Genomic DNA, 20769 nt, shown 5'->3' on the forward strand with positions numbered 1-20769 from the left:
TGAAGTGTGGAAGAATCAGCCTTGGGGGGCGGGCATGGAGCCGGCTGTGCTGGGAGCAGAGGGGTGAAGTGTGGAGGAATCAGCCTCGGGGGGCGGGCATGGAGCCGGCTGTGCTGGGAGCAGAGGGGTGAAGTGTGGAGGAATCAGCCTCGGGGGGCGGGCATGGAGCCGGCTGTGCTGGGAGCAGAGGGGTGAAGCCTGATGCTGAGGAGGTGGGCAGACCAGTGTCACACGAGGCTATGATGGCAGGGTGGACCAGGGAAGCCGCAGGAAGACTTTGGGTGGCAGTGAGATTAAGAGTCACGCCTTAGATGCGGAGGGTTACTGGCTGGGGTGTGTGTGTGTGTGCAGGGACAGTAGGATGGTGGCCTGGTAGCCCTCAGAACAGCAGTCTGTCTCTTGGGGCAGGGAGGCTGTCCTTTGTCACACTCAAGCATTCCTCTCTTCTGGCTGGAATCAGGGCTTCCTCTTTGGTATTTCTCACTTCTGCCCAGGGCCCTGGCTCTTGGCTTTGGGTTGGTGACTGCTGTGACACCCCGCATGGGGCTCACTGAAGGATTTCTTGAGCTGTTTGGGGCCTGTTACCATGGCTCCCAGCTGCAGAGCCTGGCAGGGCTTGAGGCTGGGCGGGAAGGAGCAGGGGCCTGGGCCCGCCTGTGCCCGCCTGTGCTGAGCAGGCCCCGGGCCCTCGGCAGCCTGGGGCTCACGCTCCCCCAGCCCCTGGCCTGTGCTCTGCAGCTCCTTTGCTCTTCTGAGTCCTGTGACCTGCCGATGGCTCTTTCTCATTGCTGGTGCAGAAGCTTAGAGATGGGGAGGGCTCCAAAGACACGAGCCCTGCCACCTTCCCCATGTACCAGTCTGCCCTCCCTGCCTGCCAGCCCTCAGCACGGGCAGTCTCCCCTGCCCGGTAGCCTTCCTTAAGGACCTGGCACCTTCTTCCTGCCATGGAGCTGGAATCTGCTTTCTTGCCCTTCTGCTTTGTGGAAGGGTGCCTTCTGCTTGGGGAGTGTGGATTCGGGTCACGTTGTCCTCGGCAGGAGCAGTCAGCTCTGTGGGAGGGAGGCAGGCATGCCAGCTCCTCCTGCTTCTGAGTCTTAAGTGACCCAGGGCGTGTTCTGTCCCCACTCTGTCTGAGGCCAGTCACACTCCCCAGAAAGTGCCTTCTGGGCTCTGCTGCAGGCCGCAAGGGCGTGGCACCCCTCTCCCAGCCTCCTGGGACCAAAGGTCTGTGAGGGAGGTCAGCCCATGCCGGTGGTGGGTGAGCTGGGGGGAGCCCCAGCCCTGTCTAGAGCAGTTTGTCCTCAGAAACTTCAGAAGCCTCACCCCCAGCCGGCGTGGCTGGGCCCCCAGCCTCAGAGGTCGGTGGTCATTTGCTGTGTCTTTGGGTGCCTTTCTTTCTTCCTCTCTTTCTTTTGTTCTTTCTTTCAATTTATTGATTTTAGAGATTGGAGATGGAGGGAAGGAGGGAGGGAGGGAGGGAGGGGGAGAGAGAGAGAGAGAGAGAGAGAAAAGAGGGGAAGAGCAGGAAGGGGAAGCATCAACTCGCTTCTCTTGTGCGTGCCTTGAATTAGGCAGGCCCGGGGTTATGAACCAGAGACGCCAGCATTCCAGGTTGATGCTTTATTCACCCCCCCGCACAGGCCAGGAGGGTGCCGCTCTTTGATTTGTGTGTGTGTGTGTGTGTGTGTGTACGTTATATGCATACTTATGTATATATGTGTGTGTGTGTATTTTCCAGCTTTATGGAGGTATAATTAACAAATAAAATCGTCAGCTGTTTAAAATGTGCTGAGTGATGATTTGATACAATGTATACACATCATGGAGGGATTTTCACCACAGAGGTCATTAAAACACCTATCACCTCACATACTTACCTTTAAAAATTTTTTTGGTGAAACACTTCTCTCAGCAAATTTCAATTGTATCACACAGTGTTACCAGCTAGGGTCAGCATGCTGTGCATGAGATGCTGAGGCGTTGTTCATCTTAGAGCTGGCAGTCTGCACCCTTTACCAGCCCCTCCCCATGGGCCCCCAGCCCTAGCCCTGGGCAGCCACCATTCTACTCTATTTCTGTCAGCTCGACTCTTTTTTATTTTAAGATTCCACATGCAAGTGTTACCATGCACTATTTGTGTTTCTGTATTCTTAATTTCTCTGAATTTCATTCCTTGAAAAAATAGGACAGTCACACTTGCTAAGGCAGCTGTTAAAATGAATGCTAAGTTGACCTTTGGAGGGCCAGCTCATAGGACCCGTGGCTCCACCTCCTCCTCTGTCCCCTCTCGCCCTGCCTGAGGAGAGCTGGTGGGCCCAGCAAATACTGCTGTTGCCTCTCGTGTGTTTGGGTTGTGACAGGGCCTTTGGAAGCCTCCCTGCAATCGAAGGTCTCGGGCACCAGATAAAGCCGCTGCCTGTCTCTCGAGTCCTTACCTCCGCGCCTCTGGGGACGGGGCGGGGCCTGTTAGTGAGGGCCGAGTGGACCTCCTTGATGCTAGTGTTACCTGGGTGCTGAGCTCAGGCTCCCCTTGCCTCAGTGTCTGGGGGTGTTTGTAGCTGGACAGAGCCACCTGGCAGGGTCTGAGGGACATGGCCTTCAGTGTAGCCCTGTGGCCTTGGAGTGGGGGGTGGGAAGGTGTGGCTGCTCTGGGTATCTCTCATGGTCCTCCAGTTGGACCAAAGGGTCAGCAATTATGACCCCTTCCCACAACTTACGGCCACGACTTCCAGGCCTCGGGCCTCAGGTCTCCATCACCCAGGCACCCTCTTCCCTGGCCCCGGGTGCCTCTTCCCCTGGGGGACCCCATGCTGGTGTCTGGTAATGCCCATGTGCCTTTGGAACCCTGTGGGCACTGTGGGGGGTGAGGTCCAGCCTTCTCCTTGTTGACTGTTGAGGCTCCACCAAACCACTGGATGAATCCTCATCTGCCCACGGCCCACATGTGGACATTGCGAGGGAGCGCGCAAGACTCGTGGGGTCGCAGAGCGGCAAGAGCCTTAGTTTTGAGGTTGACAGAAAAATGCCACTCTCCCTTTTCCAATGTGCCCTTAGAACCTGAATATGGTACTTTACATGGCAAAAGAGATTTTGCAGATGTGATTGAGGTTAAGGATCTTGAGATGAGAGGCCATCCTAGGTTATCTGAGAGGGCCTCTTATAACCACAAGGGTCCTCAGGAGAAATAGACAGGAAAGTCCGAGTTAGAGATGATATGATAATAGAAGCAGAGGTCAAAGTGATGTGGCCACAAGCCGAGGAATGCAGACAGCCTCTACAACTGGAAAAGGCAAAAGGCACAGTTTGTCCCCAAGGCCCCAGAAGGAGCCCGTGGTGCTGACTTGTGTCCGACTCCTCACCTCCAGAACTGGAAGGGAATACATTGTATTGTTCAGCCAGTGTGTTGGTGTTGCTTTGTTACAGTAGCAATAGGAAATGAATACAGTGTTCATATACTGTACAGGTATATACATATGGGGCCTGAACGGGAAGCGACTGAGTCAAGGTCAGAGCTAGGCTCCCTCCCCGAATCATGGGCCTCGGCCCTGCCTTCGCCCTGGCTTTCCATAAAGAGCTGAGGGTTTGGGAAAATATTTGAATAAGGTGCTTCAGGGTTTCAGTTTTCTGAGGTTGGGGTGGGGGTAACTTGAGGCCCAGGTAACCCCAAATGCCCAGAGGCCCTGACTTTTCCCCAGCTGTGCCTGGTACTCGGCCGGCCCTCTGCTGATGACCTATCTGGTGACATCCTTCCTGCTCACCTGCAGGAGCAAAGCTCAAAGAGCAGTCTTCAGTTTTTTTGCTTTTTAAAAATTCTCTATCTTCCCAACATTACAACAATTTTTCCCTTCTTTTACTTTTTCCTTTTTAAAGATTTTATTTATTGAATTTTTTAGAGAGAGGAGAGCGAGACGGGGCAGGTAAGTAGCAGGAAGCATGTAGTAGTTGCTTCTTGTATGTGCCTTGACCGGGCAAGCCTGGGGTTTCGAACCAGCGACCTCAGCGTTCCAGGTCGATGCTTCACCCACTGTGCCACCACGGGTCCGGCTCAAAAGGCCGTCTGTCTTCTGTCACCTTCCTCTGCCCCTGCCACCCCCCAGATCCTTGCTGTATTCAGGGGACTGGTTCACACACCGGTTCGCTGACTTTGTTTTCCTGGCCTCCTGCTTCTCTAGGCAGGGCTTATGGCTGGGAGGTCCGTGTTTCCGGGCCAGCCCGGATCTGGACAGAGACAGACGCCCAGCGAATGTCTGCTGACAGAGAACTCGCGCTTGTCTGGTTGGAGACCCAGCGCAGGGAGGAGGCTCCCCTCCCTTCAGGAACCGCAGGGGCGCAAAGAACCCTTTCTGTGGTCTCGGAACCCATCCTCAGCCCAGGAGGGAGCTTTCAGTTGTGAGGGAGTGTTAGCAGCAGGAACGGGATGGAGATGCCCAATTTTCCCGTGGTGGGACACACACCTGTGTAATACTTGTGTTACTTTGAAGATAAGTGCTTAAAAAACAACAGCAAACAGATCCAGACCTTCTTGGGCAGTCTTCTCCCTCCCCCGTGGATCCTGAGGGGGAAGTGTCAGCACAGGAATTCTTGTCGTTCCCCTTCGGGCTGTAGCTTACCTTGCTCTTCAGGCTGATGTCACAGCTGCTTACAGACTGAGTCATTAGCCCTGAGGCAGAGGCTGACAGCTGGTGGTGGGGGTGGTGGGAGCCTGGAACCAGCCGTTCCTGCAGCCCCTGTGACCTCCCCCCCCCCCCCGCCCCAATCCAGGGCCTGTCCCTAATTAGGAGAAAGAAAAATTACAGTGCCTGCAAGGGCATAGTGAAAGCCTTAAAGAGACATCCAAGTAGAGAGTTTTTATATTAAGAGGTGGCAGTGTGTCAGGTGGCATCAGGGGAACTTCAGCATTTGTTTTCAGATGAAAATCTGGGGTGATTTGCAGTCAGAAAAGCCGACACTTTGGATGCAGAAGAGCTCATCCTTGGATGATCTTCAACCCAGCCCTGCCTCAGTTTCCCCATCCTGAGTGTCGAGGGTTGTTTAAAGCCGCCTCAGCAGCCAAGGCCCCTCAGTCCTGACGGTTCTGCCTTCCTCCAGGAGGTGCCTGGAAGGTGAGTCACTGTCTCTGGCTTCAGCCCACATCCTGGGTTCCTGCGAAGCCACGTCCCGACCCTGTGGGCTCTGTACGGGTCTGAGGGAACACACTGACTCATGCCGCGTCTGCGCTGTGGGCACCCCGTGGCCCACCCTCCCCCTGCCTCCTCCAGGCGGGACACCTGGTGTAGGGGAAGGTCTCCAGTCACAGGATCTGGTGACTCTCCAATCAGGGGAAGGGTGTCACCCCCCCCCCCCCCATAAAAAGACATATGGTAGCTTCTAGTTTATCTAGTGCTTTCCTGGAGCTGTCCAAACAATTCAATATTTGTGCTGGCTTTAAAATTCTGTTCGTACGTTGCATTTATATCAAGTCACCATTTCAGTCCCGGCACTGTTAATAGGAGGAAAATCCTATTAGTTAGTTTCAGATTCTGAAACTTAACAGCCAGTGAACCAGACAGGCAGGGATGGCTCAGGAGGCTGGGACACTCGCCCGCTCAGAAAGTGCTTGCAGGGCACCGGCCAGGTGCAGGGTCTGCAGTGGGCACAGGATGTGTAATAAAGAACACAGTCTCTGGGGCACAGAGCAGTCTTAAGTGTCGACGGCTGAAGGGCTTAAGAGCCATCACTGCCGCCCTGGAAAAGGACAGGCAACAGCCTCCCTGTGCATATGACGTTTGAGCTGTTCTTGATGGACTAGCAGGAGTTTGCTGGAGAGGAAGGACTCCTTAGCAGAGGGAACAGCTTGTGCAAGTGCACACACTGCCTGGCCTCGGTTCCTCACCGGAGGGTTTGATGCGAGGAGGGACTGGTACTACCTTCCCCCAATGCCTTGTATGCTGTACCGCCATATGCCACGTGCCAGGTCTTAGGATAAGAATTTGGGGTACAGATGGGGCACAAGCCCTGTTTCCTCAAGGAGAGTTTGTCCGTCAGGATCAGCCCGGTTAGGCTGCAATAACAAGCAGCCCTGAGAGGTTTGCAACAAAGGTTTATTATAGCTTGTTGGGTGTTCACTCTGGAGCTGGGCAGCTCTCTAGGACTGGTGTCCTCCCTCTGGTGGCTCAGTGCTGGTCCTCCCTGTCCCGCACTTCTTAACCTCAGCGCTGTGGACAGTTTATATAATTCTTTGTCCATGGGGCTGTCCTGTGCATTGTAGGGCCTTTACCTTCTGGATGCCACTAGGACTTTTCCCTAGTTGTGACCATCAAAAATGTCTTCAGGTTTTACTACATGTTCTCTGGGGGCAGTCAAGAACCACGGCTCGCCGAAGGTCCGCTTACTAGTTTCTGTCTGGTTCCCAGCCCGGCTTCGTTGCCACCCAGCCAGGTTTCTTTCCAGGAATGGGCCAGAGCCGGCTGGGGAGTCCTCCGTGGCCACGTGCTCCCACGGTTGCTGAGGTCCAGGAGCGCTGGGCACATAGATCTGCCTAACCTGGGGTTGGGGGTGTCCAGGGGAACGCCCAGGAGGGGGAGAGCTGCCAGGACGGTGGCCACTGCCATGTCCGCCGCAGAGATTTGAGCTAGACAGCCTCTGTACCTGCGTCGGCTGCTGGGGTGCTGCGGCGGGGGGCGGCTCCTGAGGAGCTGACCTCGCGTGGGGGCGGGTGGTAATGCTGGCCGGGCATCTGAGGCAGCGGGAATGGTGCGCTCCTCTGCACACACCTGTTTAGGGAACCCTGAGTCCTTTTGAAGGCAGTGAGAGGAAGGGGGAGGTTGCCTGCAGGCCTTGTGGATGCTAAAGGGACTCATATTGGGGTCTCTGAAACCGGATGATGACCAAAGTGTGCTACAAATGGCTGGATGAGGATGCGGCTGGCTCCCTGCTGGCGTAATTACACCCTGTCTCTGAGTGGGTTTGAGCTCTGGGTGCAGGTGCAGCTTCTGTCTCCTTGCCCATTGGTGGGAGGGAGTCTGTGTTTCCGGTTGATTCCCGCTACTGTGACATTGTTCCTTGGAGGCCTGGCTTCCCTCCACAGCTGGGTAACCTGGTGGGCCCCCTTTTCCGTGGTGGCTTGCCTCTGCTGTGGCCAGCCCTCCTCTGTACCTGAGTGGGAGGAGGTGGCTGTGGCCTGCATATTACAGGAAAGCAGTTCTTGATGAAGGGCCCTGGTTTTACAAACTTTTCTCTGGTCGCGGCTCTGCCTTCTCAGAGCTTCTTGAATTCTCCCTGCTGTCACTGGACTTACTCTCCTCGTTGGTCCGAGGGGGCCTCTGTGTCTCTGCTTGCTCTGTTTCCCCTTCTGATTCACCATTTCTCAGGCTTTTCTTGTCAGTAACCCTGGGGTCTCAGACCTGCCCAGGGAGGTCCTGTTGGATACCAAAGTTCATACCCATTTAACAGATGTGAAAGCTGAGACCCAAGGTGGCTCAGCAACATGTCCTGTTCCTGCTGCTGGTTTTCACAGGGTCCTGCAGGCCTGCTGCTCGAGGGGGGTCATAGTCCCAAGGTGTCCAATGATAACCTTCCTGGTGTCGTATCCAGTGGCCTGCACTTGGGGCCTTACGTGGCCTTGTGGCGTGGGCACATGACGCCTCTCCCTCTTGACGGCCCTGGGGAGCTCTTGTGGAGCTCCCCTGCTTTGGGTCCTCTTCATTGGGTTCCTGCGCCAGGTCACTCAGAGTAATTTCTGTCATCTTCAGGAAGTGGTAGCTGCTGCCTGTCACTGAGAACCTGCTGTCGTAAGCAAGACAGCGGCAGTGATGGAAACCCGGTGTCACCTGGCTTCAGCAGAACCCCGCAGCCGCCAGTCCAGAGGAGCGGGCGCTGGCCGGCTGGGGCGGGCTTTGCCTTCTGGCAAGAGAACGCGGGCCTTTCTCCTGGCATGGCCTCAAGAGTCGGGCACACAGAGGCGGGGGTGGCTGTGCCCCTTGTGCTGCTGGCAGTCCCCGGACTCTTCCTGGGAAGGATCAGGGCTGTCCTGGCTCGGTCTCACACACATCCTGCCACTGTGTGAGGTGCCAGACCACGGACGCACCCACCTCTGGAGGGGGCGCAGTCCCTCGCTCAATGGCTTACCCGTCAGAACCACCCAAATAGGACGGAAGAGGGTAGTTTGGAACAACAGTAGCAGAAGCCCACAAGCCCACAGTCCCAGTGTGGGCCTGGCAGCCCTGTAGACTGGGTTCTAGGGGTCTCCTCACTTGTAAGGAAACTGAGGCCCCAGGTACCGTTGTGCTGGCTCCGGGTCCTCCTTTGGGGACTACCCGCCTCTTCCGTTTCTGTGGGTTGCTCAGACGGCTCCTGAACTGGGTGCTGCGCGCAGCCCTGGCCTCTCTCCCGCCTCCTCGCACCTCCACGGCCGGAGAAACGGCAGCCTGGCCGCTTCTTGGGGGATGTGCTTTCCTGTCCCCTCCTGGTGCTGGTGTGTGAGCCTCACAGCTATTTCTGGTCCCTTTGTGCCCTTGGCTCCTGTTCCCAGACCTGGGAGGGGGCCCCGCCTGAACGAAACCCGCCCCTCTCCCCCTTTCTGTGGGCGAATCTGATCCTGTTACCAGCAGCATGAGGACTTGCTCCTGGTGGGCGGGCAGCCGTTCCCACACCTGCGGCCCCTGAGCAGCACCGGGGGGCTTGACAAACCCTGAATTACCCACTGGCGCCCCCCCCCCGCCCCTAGACCTCCAGAATCATAGGCTTCAGGACTGGACGTTAAATGACTAATTTTGACAAGCTCTAGTGGTGACTCTTAGTCATCTGGCCTGGCATTTGGGACCCACAGGCAGGGGGCGAAGGCCAGGCCTGCTGTGATATTCCAGCCCCTGCAGCATGGCCAGCCTGCACCTAGCGTCCCATCTCCCATCCCCCCGCCTGCCCTCAGTGCGTGCTCTGCTCCCACACCCCAGGACAGGCATCTTTCAGGAAGCAGGCGCTCCTCATGTTACTCAGCTTCTAGTTTCCCTTCAGTTTTTGTTCAAATGGCAAATGCTGCCTCCTCCACGAATCCTTCTTTGATTGTTCTCTCTCCTTTCCTGAAAGGATAGTTTATTTGTTTGTAAATGAGTATTTTATATTCCCCATGGCTGTGCTCTCCTTGGATTTGGTGGGGGGGGGAAGGAAGGGGGGTCCTTGTTTAAAATGGATCCACATTTTGGTGGTTATCCAGTTTTGGGAAAAATAGATTTATAAATATGAGTTGTGGGTAGACTGTTCTAAATTTTTTTTTCTTAAGTGAAAAGCGGGAGGCAGAGTGACAGACTCCCGCATGTGCCCCAACCAGGACCTACCTGGCAAGCCCCCTACTAGGCAATGCTCTGCCCACCTGGGGCCTTCACTCCGTTGCTTGGCAACTGAGCTATTTTAATGCCTAAGGCAAGGCCATGGAGCCATCTTTAGTGCCTGGGGTCAGCTTGCTCCAACTGAGCCATGGCTGCAGGAGGGAAAGAGAAAGAGAGAGAGAGAGAGAGAGAGGGAGAGAGGGAGAGAAGGAGGTGAGAGGAGAAGGGGTGGAGAAGCAGATGGCTTCTCCTGTGTGCCCTGACTAAGAATTGAACCCAGGACTTCTACACACTGGGCCGACACTCTACTGCTGAGCCAACCAGCCAGGGCTGACTGTTCTAAACTTATTAATGCAATATTTATCAAGAAAACAGGAGCTTTAGAGCCTATAGAATTCTTCTCCAGGTGCAGGTTTTAAATACACTTCTTTAATTACTTTAACTTTTATTCCTTTTTGTTATTTTGGGAATAATATCTATATTTATTGTAGAAAACTAGAAAATACAAGAAAGTATAAGGGGGAAAAACTCGTCACTGGACTGCTGCAGCCCTAGTTAACGCTGCAGTGGGGTCCCTCCCGTCTGTTTTCTTGGTACCCGTGTCTTTAAATGGGCTTAGAATCCAAATCAAATGTTCCCATGGCTGACAGTCTGATGGCCCCAGAGCGGGTGCTATTTCGGCTGCTCTTAGAGAATTTGGAAGCTTTCCTAGATACATCCTGAGCTCTCTGCTTCACTTCATCAATCAGTCGATTGAGTCATGTCATTACTGGGCACAGGGAATGCTGGCAACTGGAGTTTTACCTGTCATTTAAAAGATAATTCAAAAAAACGTTATTTCTCCAGTTTTGGAGATTCCGTTAGAAGTACGCGGCACAAGACTCAAGAGATGTGTGAGAATGCACAGTGAGAAGGAAGTCTTGCCCCCTCCTTGGCCACACTGGCTATTGACCAGAGGCTACCCTGTGACCATTTTCTTGGAGAACTTTTAGATTCGTTGTGTGTACTAGATGTTGTGCTTAACCCAAGTCATGGTGAGCTGCACACAGGGTTTTCCACCTTGCATTTTCACATAGCGGTGTCTTAGTGATGACTCATGCCTATGTGTGTGTGCCTGGAGTACTTCCTCATTCATTTTAACTGCCACCTGGTATTCCTTCGATGAGCCTGCTCCCGCTTGGGGGATTTCGAGCATTTGCTGATCATCTGCTATCGCAGACATGTGGCAGTTAACAGCCACAGCCTGAAACACTTTGCACATATTTGCCTGTCTGTGGGGTGGGATCCTGGAATTGGGGTATCCAGGAGGAGTGGTTAGCAGCACTTGACAACAAGCTCTGGTTTCTCTTACACCCCCCCCCCCTTTCTTCCTCACCCCCTCTCCCTCTTCCCCTTTAATGTTATGATTCAACTTCTACACTTTCTGGTCATGGCTGGATTTCAGGAGCCTGCTGCTTGGGAAAAGAAGATTGTGGGGACCTTTGTCTTGCAGGAGTCCCTGATGAAGAAAGGTGCCCAGCAGGTTTGCATTGTCTTTCCTGAGTGGGCTGCGGTCCTGAGTGGGACCCCACAGCCAGGGAAGGAGCTTTTCACCTGCCCCTTCCCAGTCTTCCCCATTACACCACGGCCCGGCCCGGCCCTCGAGGGTGGAGACCAGGCTCGTCCTGCTCTGGGTCTCTCTCAGCTGGCTCCTCCGAGCAATGGGCTGTCATCGCCCCTCCCTCAGTGCAGGGGGCACTCGGGGTGCCTTAGCTCCCGAACCATCCATCCAGGGGGTCTGATGCACGAGGTGTGGTTCCCTCTTTTCTGCCCGACTTGCAATTTCTCCTGTTTTGGGAGCTCTGAGCTAGAGAACTTGTTCTTTCCTGGGAACTCAGCCCTACTTAAGGTTTTCAGCCTGTCTGTTCTCAGGATTACTTTGTTTCTTTTATGTTACTGGTTCCATCTGTTTTCAAAGTTAGAGACCTGTTTGTTTTTAGGACTGGGGGAGGGAGAGCTGTCTGGGATGATGTCACATATGGAAAGGAGCGCTGGCTTTGGGAGGAGAGTGACAGGCACCCTGGGCTAATCTGGATGCGGCAGGATTAGCTCGCTGGGTGAACCCGGGGGACGCTCGCTGCACATGGTGTGGGTCACGTACACACGCCCTCCGTCTCCTTCAGTGCCCTTCTCTCTCCCATCATGTGACCCAGTCCCATCATTCGGAGTTCTCCTGGGGACTGCTCCCCCGGCTGTTTCAGATTTCTGTCCAGAAGCAGGGGCAGCGGCGAGGAGGTACACTGAGCCCAGCCTGGCTAGTTACAGTCGCGTGCCAAGTGACCGGCACTTGACCGTCACGGTTGCTCGGCGGGGCCAGGGCTCAGGAATGGTGAGGGTTGTGAGCTGCTGCCTGGGCGTGGCACACGTTTCTGGTGATGCTGTCCGGGCTCTGGGGGCCCAGGGCTCTGCTGTTGTGCGCACTTTGTCCCCTCATAAGGTTGTGGAAGCAGATGGGTAGTGGCCACCATTGCTTCCAGGACTGCAGAGGAGCTGCATGGCGCTGTGGACCCCTGGACCAGCCACTGGTTCTCAGGTTGGGTTTCTCGGCGCTGGGGGTTCTGTGGAGGTGTTGGGGCTGAGGAGCAGGAGGCTAGCACTGCCAGCAGTGTGACCTGGTGAGTGCTCTTGCTCAGTCTTGCTGTCTCACGGGGTGGCTTCCTCGTGAGGCTCTGCTCCTTGCTCTCGGAAGGTGCTGGGAAGCCCTTGTTGAATGAGTTAACCAACAAGTGTAACACTGGTAGGTGTCCCCTCAGCTGTGCTGTGTGAGGTGACGGTGTCTGCTCACTGTCACCCAGACAGTGACAAGCTGAGAGAGGCCTAGAGGCATTGGGCTGTCCCCTCCCTTAGATGGTGAGCCCCTCAAGGGCCCGAGTCTTGGCTGTTGCATTTGTTGTGCCCTGTGAGTGCCAGGCTGGGCTGGCGTGGGAACTGAGCTGTGGTTGACATATTTAGGTATATGGAGCATCCGTATGCCAGGTGAGCACCATGGCTAGGCAAGGGGGACTCACAGTTGTTGAATCTGCCACAGTTCCTGCTTCAGGGAAGGAAGTTGGGCGAGTAAACTCAGTTCCTGACCTCTGCTGGTCATGGCGCCCCGAGCACCCACAGGAGGCCAGCCTTTTTCCAGGAAGACGCTCCTGGGTGTGGTGGTCGGCATGCCACCTACGGTCCATACAGACCCCTGTGCCTGCTCCAGTCCCTGCCCCCCGAGTGGCAGCCCATCAGTACTCCGGAACAAAGGGCCCGGGGGGTGGTACCCAGAGTTCTCAGGAGCATTCTTGCTCTGCAGGTGGGCTGAAGGCATGGTGTGGCAGGGCTGGCTTCCTGGGGGGTGTTTCTGTCTGAGCCCAGTCCTAAAGGCTGGGGTGGAAGGTGGGCACCGAGGCTTGGAGATGTGGCTCAGCCCTGTAGCCCTGTGTGCCTGGACTCACTGTCAGCAGAAGTTTGGGGTGGGGGAGGTCAAGGTGGGCTCTGTGGAGATGCCACCCCCAGGCTCTGTAATGGGGTTGGGCGAGTCAGGGCACTGGTATGGGAGACCAGAGGCCATGGGATTGTGGGCGGGGGGCACGGGAAGAGACAAGGCCGAGGCTCGGGGGACATTGTGGAGGGCCGAGATGGTTGAACCGGGTTCAGGGGCTGGGCTGGGTGTCAGTGGGAGCCAGAGATGGCCAGGGTGGCCAAGCAGCCGGGGAAGGACCGAAGGTTCTGGGGGCTCCTGCGTGAGGGCGGGTGGACGGGCTGGAGCGTGGCGGGCTGGGGGCCTCCTGCGTGAGGGCGGGTGGACGGGCTGGAGCGTGGCGGGCTGGGGGCCTCCTGCGTGAGGGCGGGTGGACGGGCTGGAACGTGGCGGGCTGGGGGCCTCCTGCGTGAGGGCGGGTGGACGGGCTGGAGCGTGGCGGGCTGGGGGCCTCCTGCGTGGGGGCGGGTGGACGGGCTGGAGCGTGGCGGGCGGGGGGCCTCCTGCGTGAGGGCGGGTGGACGGGCTGGAGCGTGGCGGGCTGGGGGCCTCCTGCGTGAGGGCGGGTGGACGGGCTGGAGCGTGGCGGGCTGGGGGCCTCCTGCGTGAGGGCGGGTGGACGGGCTGGAGCGTGGCGGGCTGGGGGCCTCCTGCGTGAGGGCGGTGGACGGGCTGGAGCGTGGCGGGCTGGGGGCCTCCTGCGTGAGGGCGGGTGGACGGGCTGGAGCGTGGCGGGCTGGGGGCCTCCTGCGTGAGGGCGGGTGGACGGGCTGGAGCGTGGCGGGCTGGGGGCCTCCTGCGTGAGGGCGGGTGGACGGGCTGGAGCGTGGCGGGCTGGGGGCCTCCTGCGTGAGGGCGGGTGGACGGGCTGGAGCGTGGAGGGCTGGGGGCCTCCTGCGTGAGGGCGGGTGGACGGGCTGGAGCGTGGCGGGCTGGGGGCCTCCTGCGTGAGGGCGGGTGGACGGGCTGGAGCGTGGCGGGCTGGGGGCCTCCTGCGTGAGGGCGGGTGGACGGGCTGGAGCGTGGCGGGCTGGGGCTGACCTGGGAGGCCAGGCAGAGGTGTGTGATCAGCTGTTGGTGGTGGGCAGGGTCTTGGGCAGGGTCTTGGGCAGCCCGGGCTGAAGCTAAGCCAACAGAGGCCTGGCTCTGGGATTAAAGAAGGAGACAGCTGGCTGTGAGGAAGACAAAGTGGGGTCTCGGTAGGACTCTGGCCAAGTCCTTCTGAGGAACCAACCCTCTCTTTCTGCCAGAGGTGGCTTTGAAGACTTTGAAGGTGGCCAGCAGTTCATAGACCTTCCCCTGACAATGAGGCCATTCTGGGAATCATGGCCTGAGAGGGGCAGCCGCCTGCTCTCCTTGCTTTCTTGCCTTCAGCTGGCTGCAGAGAACATTCTGGAAGGATGCTCCCTGCCTGCTGAGTAACCTTTGTTCTCTTTGTTTTCCTCCACAGGAAGCGAGGGATAGAAGTCGTCCAGGTGAGTACAGTCCTTGCCTTCACCACCGTTCAGGCCGGGCCTGTCTGTCCACGCCCACCTTCCTCTCTCCCCGGGGGGTGGCCGCCCGCCTCCCTTCACGGGCACTGTGTCTTTCACTTCTCCCCTGGGCCCGCCGGCTTCTCCCCTGGGCAGGGCGCTGGCTGGGCTGGCAGTCGCTCAGGTTCGTGGGGTTGCTGTGGGTTTGTCCGTGGAAGGCACCGGTGGGGGGGACAGGGTGGCGTGCGCCGTCCCGATGCCCCCATGTTTTGTCCTTGTCTGTCCTCGGGCTCTGCTGAGGAGCAGGAAGGAGCCCCCTCCACCATGGTTATTCAGCCCGCTGCAGATGAGCCCGCTTCCGTCTCAGACCTTCTTGTGCATAGTGTCATCTCCAAGACCATGCCTGTCCTCCCCTTCCCAAGCCAGGGTATGTCCCTTCCCCCATGTCACCCCTTGTCTGCTGTCAGGCCACAGCTGACCTTCCCTAGGGGCCCCTGGCTCCTGTGGGTGGACTGCCAGGGGGGCTGTCCAGCCCCCATGCTGTCTCACCTGCTGCGGTGGACCTGGGTCAGGTGCTCATTGGCTGAAGGAGGGAGGAAGGAAGGACAGATGAAGAGAAGCCCTCCCAGGTGCTGGGGCTGGCTCTGTGGCTCGGAAATAAGTGTGCAGGCCTGACAGCGCCCACGGGGGGCTGGCGAAGTGGGGTGAACTGTCTGGCAACCCCAGTGGAGGGCTGCCGAATTCTTCCTTCCGCCCTCCCTTTTCTGCAGCTGGTGGGTTGAACTTGTCACCCGGAGGCTGAGGTTTGTTTTGGGGGAGGAGCTAATTCCTGGAAGCCTTATCGTCAGCTCTAGTTTTCATCCAGGCTCATCTGGTCTCTCCAAAGCTGTAGGATTGGCCCTGAGCTTTTTCTGGCCTTTAATTTCACCATACATCAAAACGGGGAGGTCCTAATTCAGGAATAGCCAAGAAGTTTGCCTTCAGTGCCCTTTCTGATTGATTGGCAGTAGTTGCCTGGAGTATTCTGAATCTGTGAAGGGCTGAGGGCAGGGATTGATTGATAATGCCTGCTGGGGTCTGCAGTGGGTGGAGGGCACGCAGTTGTCTAGTTGTCATTCTGGGGCCAGGTGTCTCCGAGATTGTTCCTGCTCCAGGATGCTTGGCTTGCTTTTGTCTGTTAGTCCAGAAAGGTGGTTACCTTGGAGTGCCTGGATCCTTTGCAGATGTGCTGTTCCCACCGCTGAGGCCTGGACCTGTAGTCAGAGTTACAGTTGGAGCTTAGCATGCGAAGGGCCGGTGCTGCCCCGAGGTTAGCTCCAGCCTCTCTTCGGGGCCCACGAGGAAATTTCTTGTGGGAGCCATTTTTAGAGGAAGTAACTTCACATGCTCACCAGCAAACACACTGCTTAAGAGGGGAAGAAATGTGCCCTTCCCCCAACACCTGATCTTTCCAAGACACGGTGGGGTGCCATCCCCACCATGGAGGGGACAAGGGGCCTTGGGGCCTCAGGGTGTGAGGGACCACTCAGGGGTCAGTGTTTCACGGCTTCCTCAGAAAGATGTAGGCTAAAACCTTTAATCCACCTAGTCTGCGAGTGGAGCTCGAGACTGGAGCCGTTCGTTGTTTTAGAACGTACCAGGCAGAGTTGTGAAATCTTTCTGCACATATCTGGCTGTTCATTTCGGTGGTGACTTGCTGGAGGAAGTGGTGGCTGGGGCCAGCACGAAGCCAAACTGGACGCCTTCCCCACCGGCATCTAAAAATACAACCCACCCGCCGCCGCTCTGTTTGCCTCCTCCTGGCATCCTGCGTGTCTAGAGAACTTGAAATTTCAGGACATAGAGAAAGGCTCTTTGCAAAACATTGGAAGCGAATCCACTCAGCTGGTTTTTCAGAATCAGCCAGGCTTCCAGGTGCCAGGTCCCCGGGCTGGTGGCCGCCGGCTGCTGGGGATGAGCTTTGCCGTCATAGGCACCGGGGGTTCATGACGAGGGGGAAATAGGCATGCCACCAGCCACCACCCCAGGTTTCCCGTGCCAGGTGCCCTGGTGGGCACTCTCCCGTTTGTACAGCCACCCACTGATGTGAGTGGTCGTTGTCTTCATCTCTGTCCTAGAAGATGAGGACGCTGAGGCCCAGATGTTGTGACTTCTCATGAGGAACTCAGCTGGTAAGTGGTCAGAGCTGGGATTTGAATGCGGTCCGTTGTCTCCAAGGCCTGCGCAGTGACAGACTGCTCCATTTACCAGATGCTTACAGGCCTGTTATTGCCTCAGGGTTGGCTACCGTTTAAAAGGGGATGTCGGGAATGAAGACAAAGGCTGGTAAGATCTGCGGTGTTTGTCCCCGTCATGGGAGTTATGTCTCATCCTGCTATTAAATGGCAGTGGTGACAGTATGAATGTTTCACATTAATGGGGTACTTTGGGGTGCTAGGCAGTGATGGCTTTTACTTAAAAGAAGCATGTGGATGTGACCTCTCCAAGGTGGTGGTGGGAGCACATTTAAGAAGTTAATCTTGCAGCTCCCCAGCCTCCTCGTCCTCATTGTCACAGCTGAGCCACCGGGGACGGAGCCTGTAGAGTAGACTGTCCTTCCCAGCCACCCCTTGCACCTCGGCCCTCCTCCCATCTCCACGCAGACAGAGCACCAAATGGTGAGACGCAAGACACCCGGGTTCACAGTTCTGGCTATATGACCTTGGGTCAGTTGCCTAGCCTCTCAGCACCTTCGTCTCCCCATCTGTAAAATGGGAATAGTGATGGACTCTGTCCCCTGGGATCGCTGTGAGGACTAATGCCGATAATTCGGGTAAAGCAATAGCTACGCCACCTGGCACGTGAGATGCTGGTCATCTACACAAGAACCGCAAACTCTTGTTATCAGATGCGAATCTGGCGTGAGACACGGGCATAAAACCCCTGGGCACCACGTGGCTGGTCATGGTGATCCTGGGGCCTGCGAGGGACTTTCAGTTCTTTGCTTGCAGTGAAACTGAGAGAAGACCTGAGCAGGTTGTCAGCTGACAGAACCTTAGCAATGATTTCTGATAATAAAGTACTGTAATTCGTGGCATATAATTCTGAAGGAACTCAGACTGTGCTGTGGAAAATCTCTTTCCACTTCATCTCATTCACTTGAATGTGCGGTCTCAGCACTTGTAGCGATAAAAATGGAAAAATAGAGAATCAATACACGCAGTCTTATTCTAACAATAGGTATCATCTATCCATCTGTGGTGTATGAATCAGTTAAAATGTCCATTCATCTCTTCTAAGATGTATTTCTAACAAGGCTTAATATTTTGTACTTACTACTTATATAGATTTGTTATATGTTTCTGTCGTGTTGGTCAATTATGTACTATTAGTAATTTTGATAGTAAATCTGTCCAGAAGAAAATTTTTGACACTTAGAGCTTTATGGTCACATGAACTTAAAAGAATTTAAAACATTTATATCTTTTTTTTTTTTTTTTGGCTTTGTAGTATAATCATCAGTTAAAGGCCTTTGAACATTAAACACACTGATACTAGAAACATCTCTGAGGGATGTGAACGGGAAACCAGAGGAGGCAGAAGGAACATTGCTAACTTTCCAGGTGTTTGAGAAGAATTTGATTTTGTAATTTTAAGATGGATGATGGTCACTCTCAAATTGCTATATTTAGATTCCATTAGATCCATTTAAAAGAGAAACAATAACAGTTTTATTTTGAAATGTTAATATTTACAATATGTTGGAAATTACATCCTCTACAAGTATTTAAACTTATGATGAGAAATTTTAGATGTCAACTTGAAAATGTGCAAATAGAAACATCGTATGAAACATTTATTTTGGGGGTTTGGTTTGAAGGCCACTATTTGTGACATTATCCCATTTACTTCTCAAAATCAGGCTCTTAGGCAAACAGTGCCTCAGGGAGGGCCAGCGCCTGCTCTCAGGCCATCCTGCAGAGGCCTGAGGGGGCTGGGCCGCTCAGCCTCTGGGCCTGTGTGTCTACTGAGACCCAGAAAGGCCTTGCCAGCGGGCTGGTCTGCAGGCTGACTGGCCTCCCTAACCTGGGTCTGGTAGGCCAAGTGATGCTGATAGTAAGGAAAACGTGCAGTTCTCCGCTCACCTAGTATGAGAAACCCTAGGTGAGACCGGGGCAGGTGGGCCAGGAGCGTGACGGCGATGGTCACGGGCACCTGTCATGACGGCGATGGTCACGGGCACCTGTCATGACGGCGATGGTCACGGGCACCTGTCATGACGGCGATGGTCTCGGGGACCTGTCCTGACGGCGATGGTCTCGGGGACCTGTCCTGACGGCGATGGTCTCGGGGACCTGTCCTGACGGCGATGGTCACGGGCACCTGTCCTGACGGCGATGGTCACGGGCACCTGTCCTGACGGCGATGGTCTCGGGCACCTGTCATGACGGCAGTGGTCACGGGCACCTGTCATGACGGCGATGGTCTCGGGCACCTGTCCTGACGGCGATGGTCTCGGGGACCTGTCCTGACGGCGATGGTCACGGGCACCTGTCATGACGGCGATGGTCACGGGCACCTGTCCTGACGGCGATGGTCTCGGGGACCTGTCCTGACGGCGATGGTCTCGGGGACCTGTCATGACGGCAGTGGTCACGGGCACCTGTCATGACGGCGGTGGTCTCGGGGACCTGTCATGACGGCGGTGGTCTCGGGCACCTGTCATGACGGCGATGGTCACGGGCACCTGTCATGACGGCGGTGGTCTCGGGGACGTGTCATGACGGCGGTGGTCACGGGCACCTGTCATGACGGCGGTGGTCTTGGGGATGTGTCATGACGGCGGTGGTCACGGGCACCTGTCATGACGGCGGTGGTCACGGGCACCTGTCATGACGGCGGTGGTCTCGGGGACCTGTCATGACGGCGGTGGTCACGGGCACCTGTCATGACGGCAGTGGTCACAGACGCCTGTCTCGATGGTGACGGTCTGCAGGCACTCTGCCTCGGCTTCTCCTCCGTACCCCTGTGATGAGGATGCTGGCTGCACAGGTTCCCACCTCAGGCCCCTCTGCTCCCCCTGCCCCGGAAACAGCTAGCTGCTAAAATGACCAGTGCCAAGTGTAGCACAGTCTTCCCTGCCCCTCCGCCCAGTGAGCCTTTTCTGGAAGGGGGACGCATTCTCTGGCCACTGGGTCATCTGTGGCCTGGGGGGCTGGAGGGGTGGTCCTGGGTCTCTGCTGCCGGTCGGGCAGGAGACCCGCGTCAGCCTTGCAGGACGTGTCATCTGGGAGCATTTTCCACTCACACCTGATCTGTGGGAAGGCCCGTGAGGTTCCTTCGTCCCTGGTCATCATCGGCCCTTTCTAGAACAGCCCTGAACTTGGCGGGAGAAGAGCCCAGAAGAACAGCGTGCCCGCTGCCCCGCCCGCCCCTCCTGCCTGGCCAGCTCTCGGGGCTGCCTCGCCCGGGTGTTTGCGAAGTGCAGGGGGAGAAGGAGATGACTCTCAGCACCTGAGGAGTTGGCGTTTTAGTTTTATTTTAAAATGCAAATGAGCAAGCTATAAGTGTGAGAAGGGCTGTCACTGATTATAGGTTCGCCGTCCTCCTTCCAAATCCCTTGAGAATTCAGACGTTACGAAACGCAGCGTTTGGAGCAGCTGCTCTCTCTCAGACGGGCACGGAAGCCGTTCTCCCAGCCTGCCAGAGTGCCCACGTGGGCGGCGTGCCTTGCTGGGGTTCTCTGCAGAATTGTTGCTTGCCTGAAGGAGATGTTGGAGTCCTTTGTCTCTGTGTTTGCCCCCTTTCTGCCCAGACAGTTCAGGGACGGAGTTGGGTGGTGGATGACCAAGGAGGAAAGGAAACATCGAGGGAGACGCTGAGAGCAGGCTGTGGGCCCAGGGCTGATGGACTGGGTGCTGGACCTCTGATGGCTGCCCCCAGCTCATGTGCGTGCCCAGAGGGCTGGGAGGGCTTGTGCGTGCTGTGGTAGGGGCTTGCGAGGACATGGGGGCCGACATTTAAAGGGGAGAGTGGGCAGAGAGCTGGGAAGGCCTTGTAGGGAAACTAATGCCTCGTGGCAGAGAAGACATTGGGTGCAGGTATGGGTGGTGTGGTGAAGTATTTGAACGTCATTTCAGCAGGGAGTAAATATCACGTGAAGAAGGACCCAGAGGCTGAGCAAGGGGGTCTGTTGACCTGGAGTCACTTGGAGGCTCTGGGGCCTTGGCCATGAGGGAGTTGGCAAGTGACCAGGTCGGATTGGGCGGCAGGGCCGGACCACAACAGGCCCCAGTGAGTTGTTCCTGGGGCCCTGGGTGAGGGGGCACTGAGGGCTTTTATGGGGGACAGGTGCCTGCTCTAGTTGGGGGCATGGGCAAGGTCCCCCTGGGAGGCACAGAGGTGGTGATTGGACGGGGCTGGACTGGAGGGCGAGGAGCTGCTGGGTTTTCTGGTAGGAGGCTGGGGCTGCAGCGGAGCGGGCGTGTTGGGGTCCGGCAGGAGTTAATGGGGTCGTGAA

At 56.4% G+C, this 20769-nt stretch overlaps 1 protein-coding gene across 3 annotated transcripts in view; it reads left to right on the plus strand.

Moving 5' to 3' along the window:
- Positions 1-20769, plus strand: part of ITPK1 (inositol-tetrakisphosphate 1-kinase) — a 162555-nt gene that overhangs the window by 22363 nt on the left and 119423 nt on the right. For all 3 annotated transcript variants that reach the window (XM_066274064.1, XM_066274063.1, XM_066274066.1), the window contains exon 2: positions 14249-14273. In XM_066274064.1, coding sequence (XP_066130161.1) covers positions 14249-14273 — 25 coding nt within the window. The remainder of the gene's footprint in view (positions 1-14248; positions 14274-20769) is intronic.

Source organism: Saccopteryx bilineata, chromosome 4 (assembly GCF_036850765.1).
Source record: "Saccopteryx bilineata isolate mSacBil1 chromosome 4, mSacBil1_pri_phased_curated, whole genome shotgun sequence".
Classification (NCBI taxonomy): domain Eukaryota; kingdom Metazoa; phylum Chordata; class Mammalia; order Chiroptera; family Emballonuridae; genus Saccopteryx; species Saccopteryx bilineata.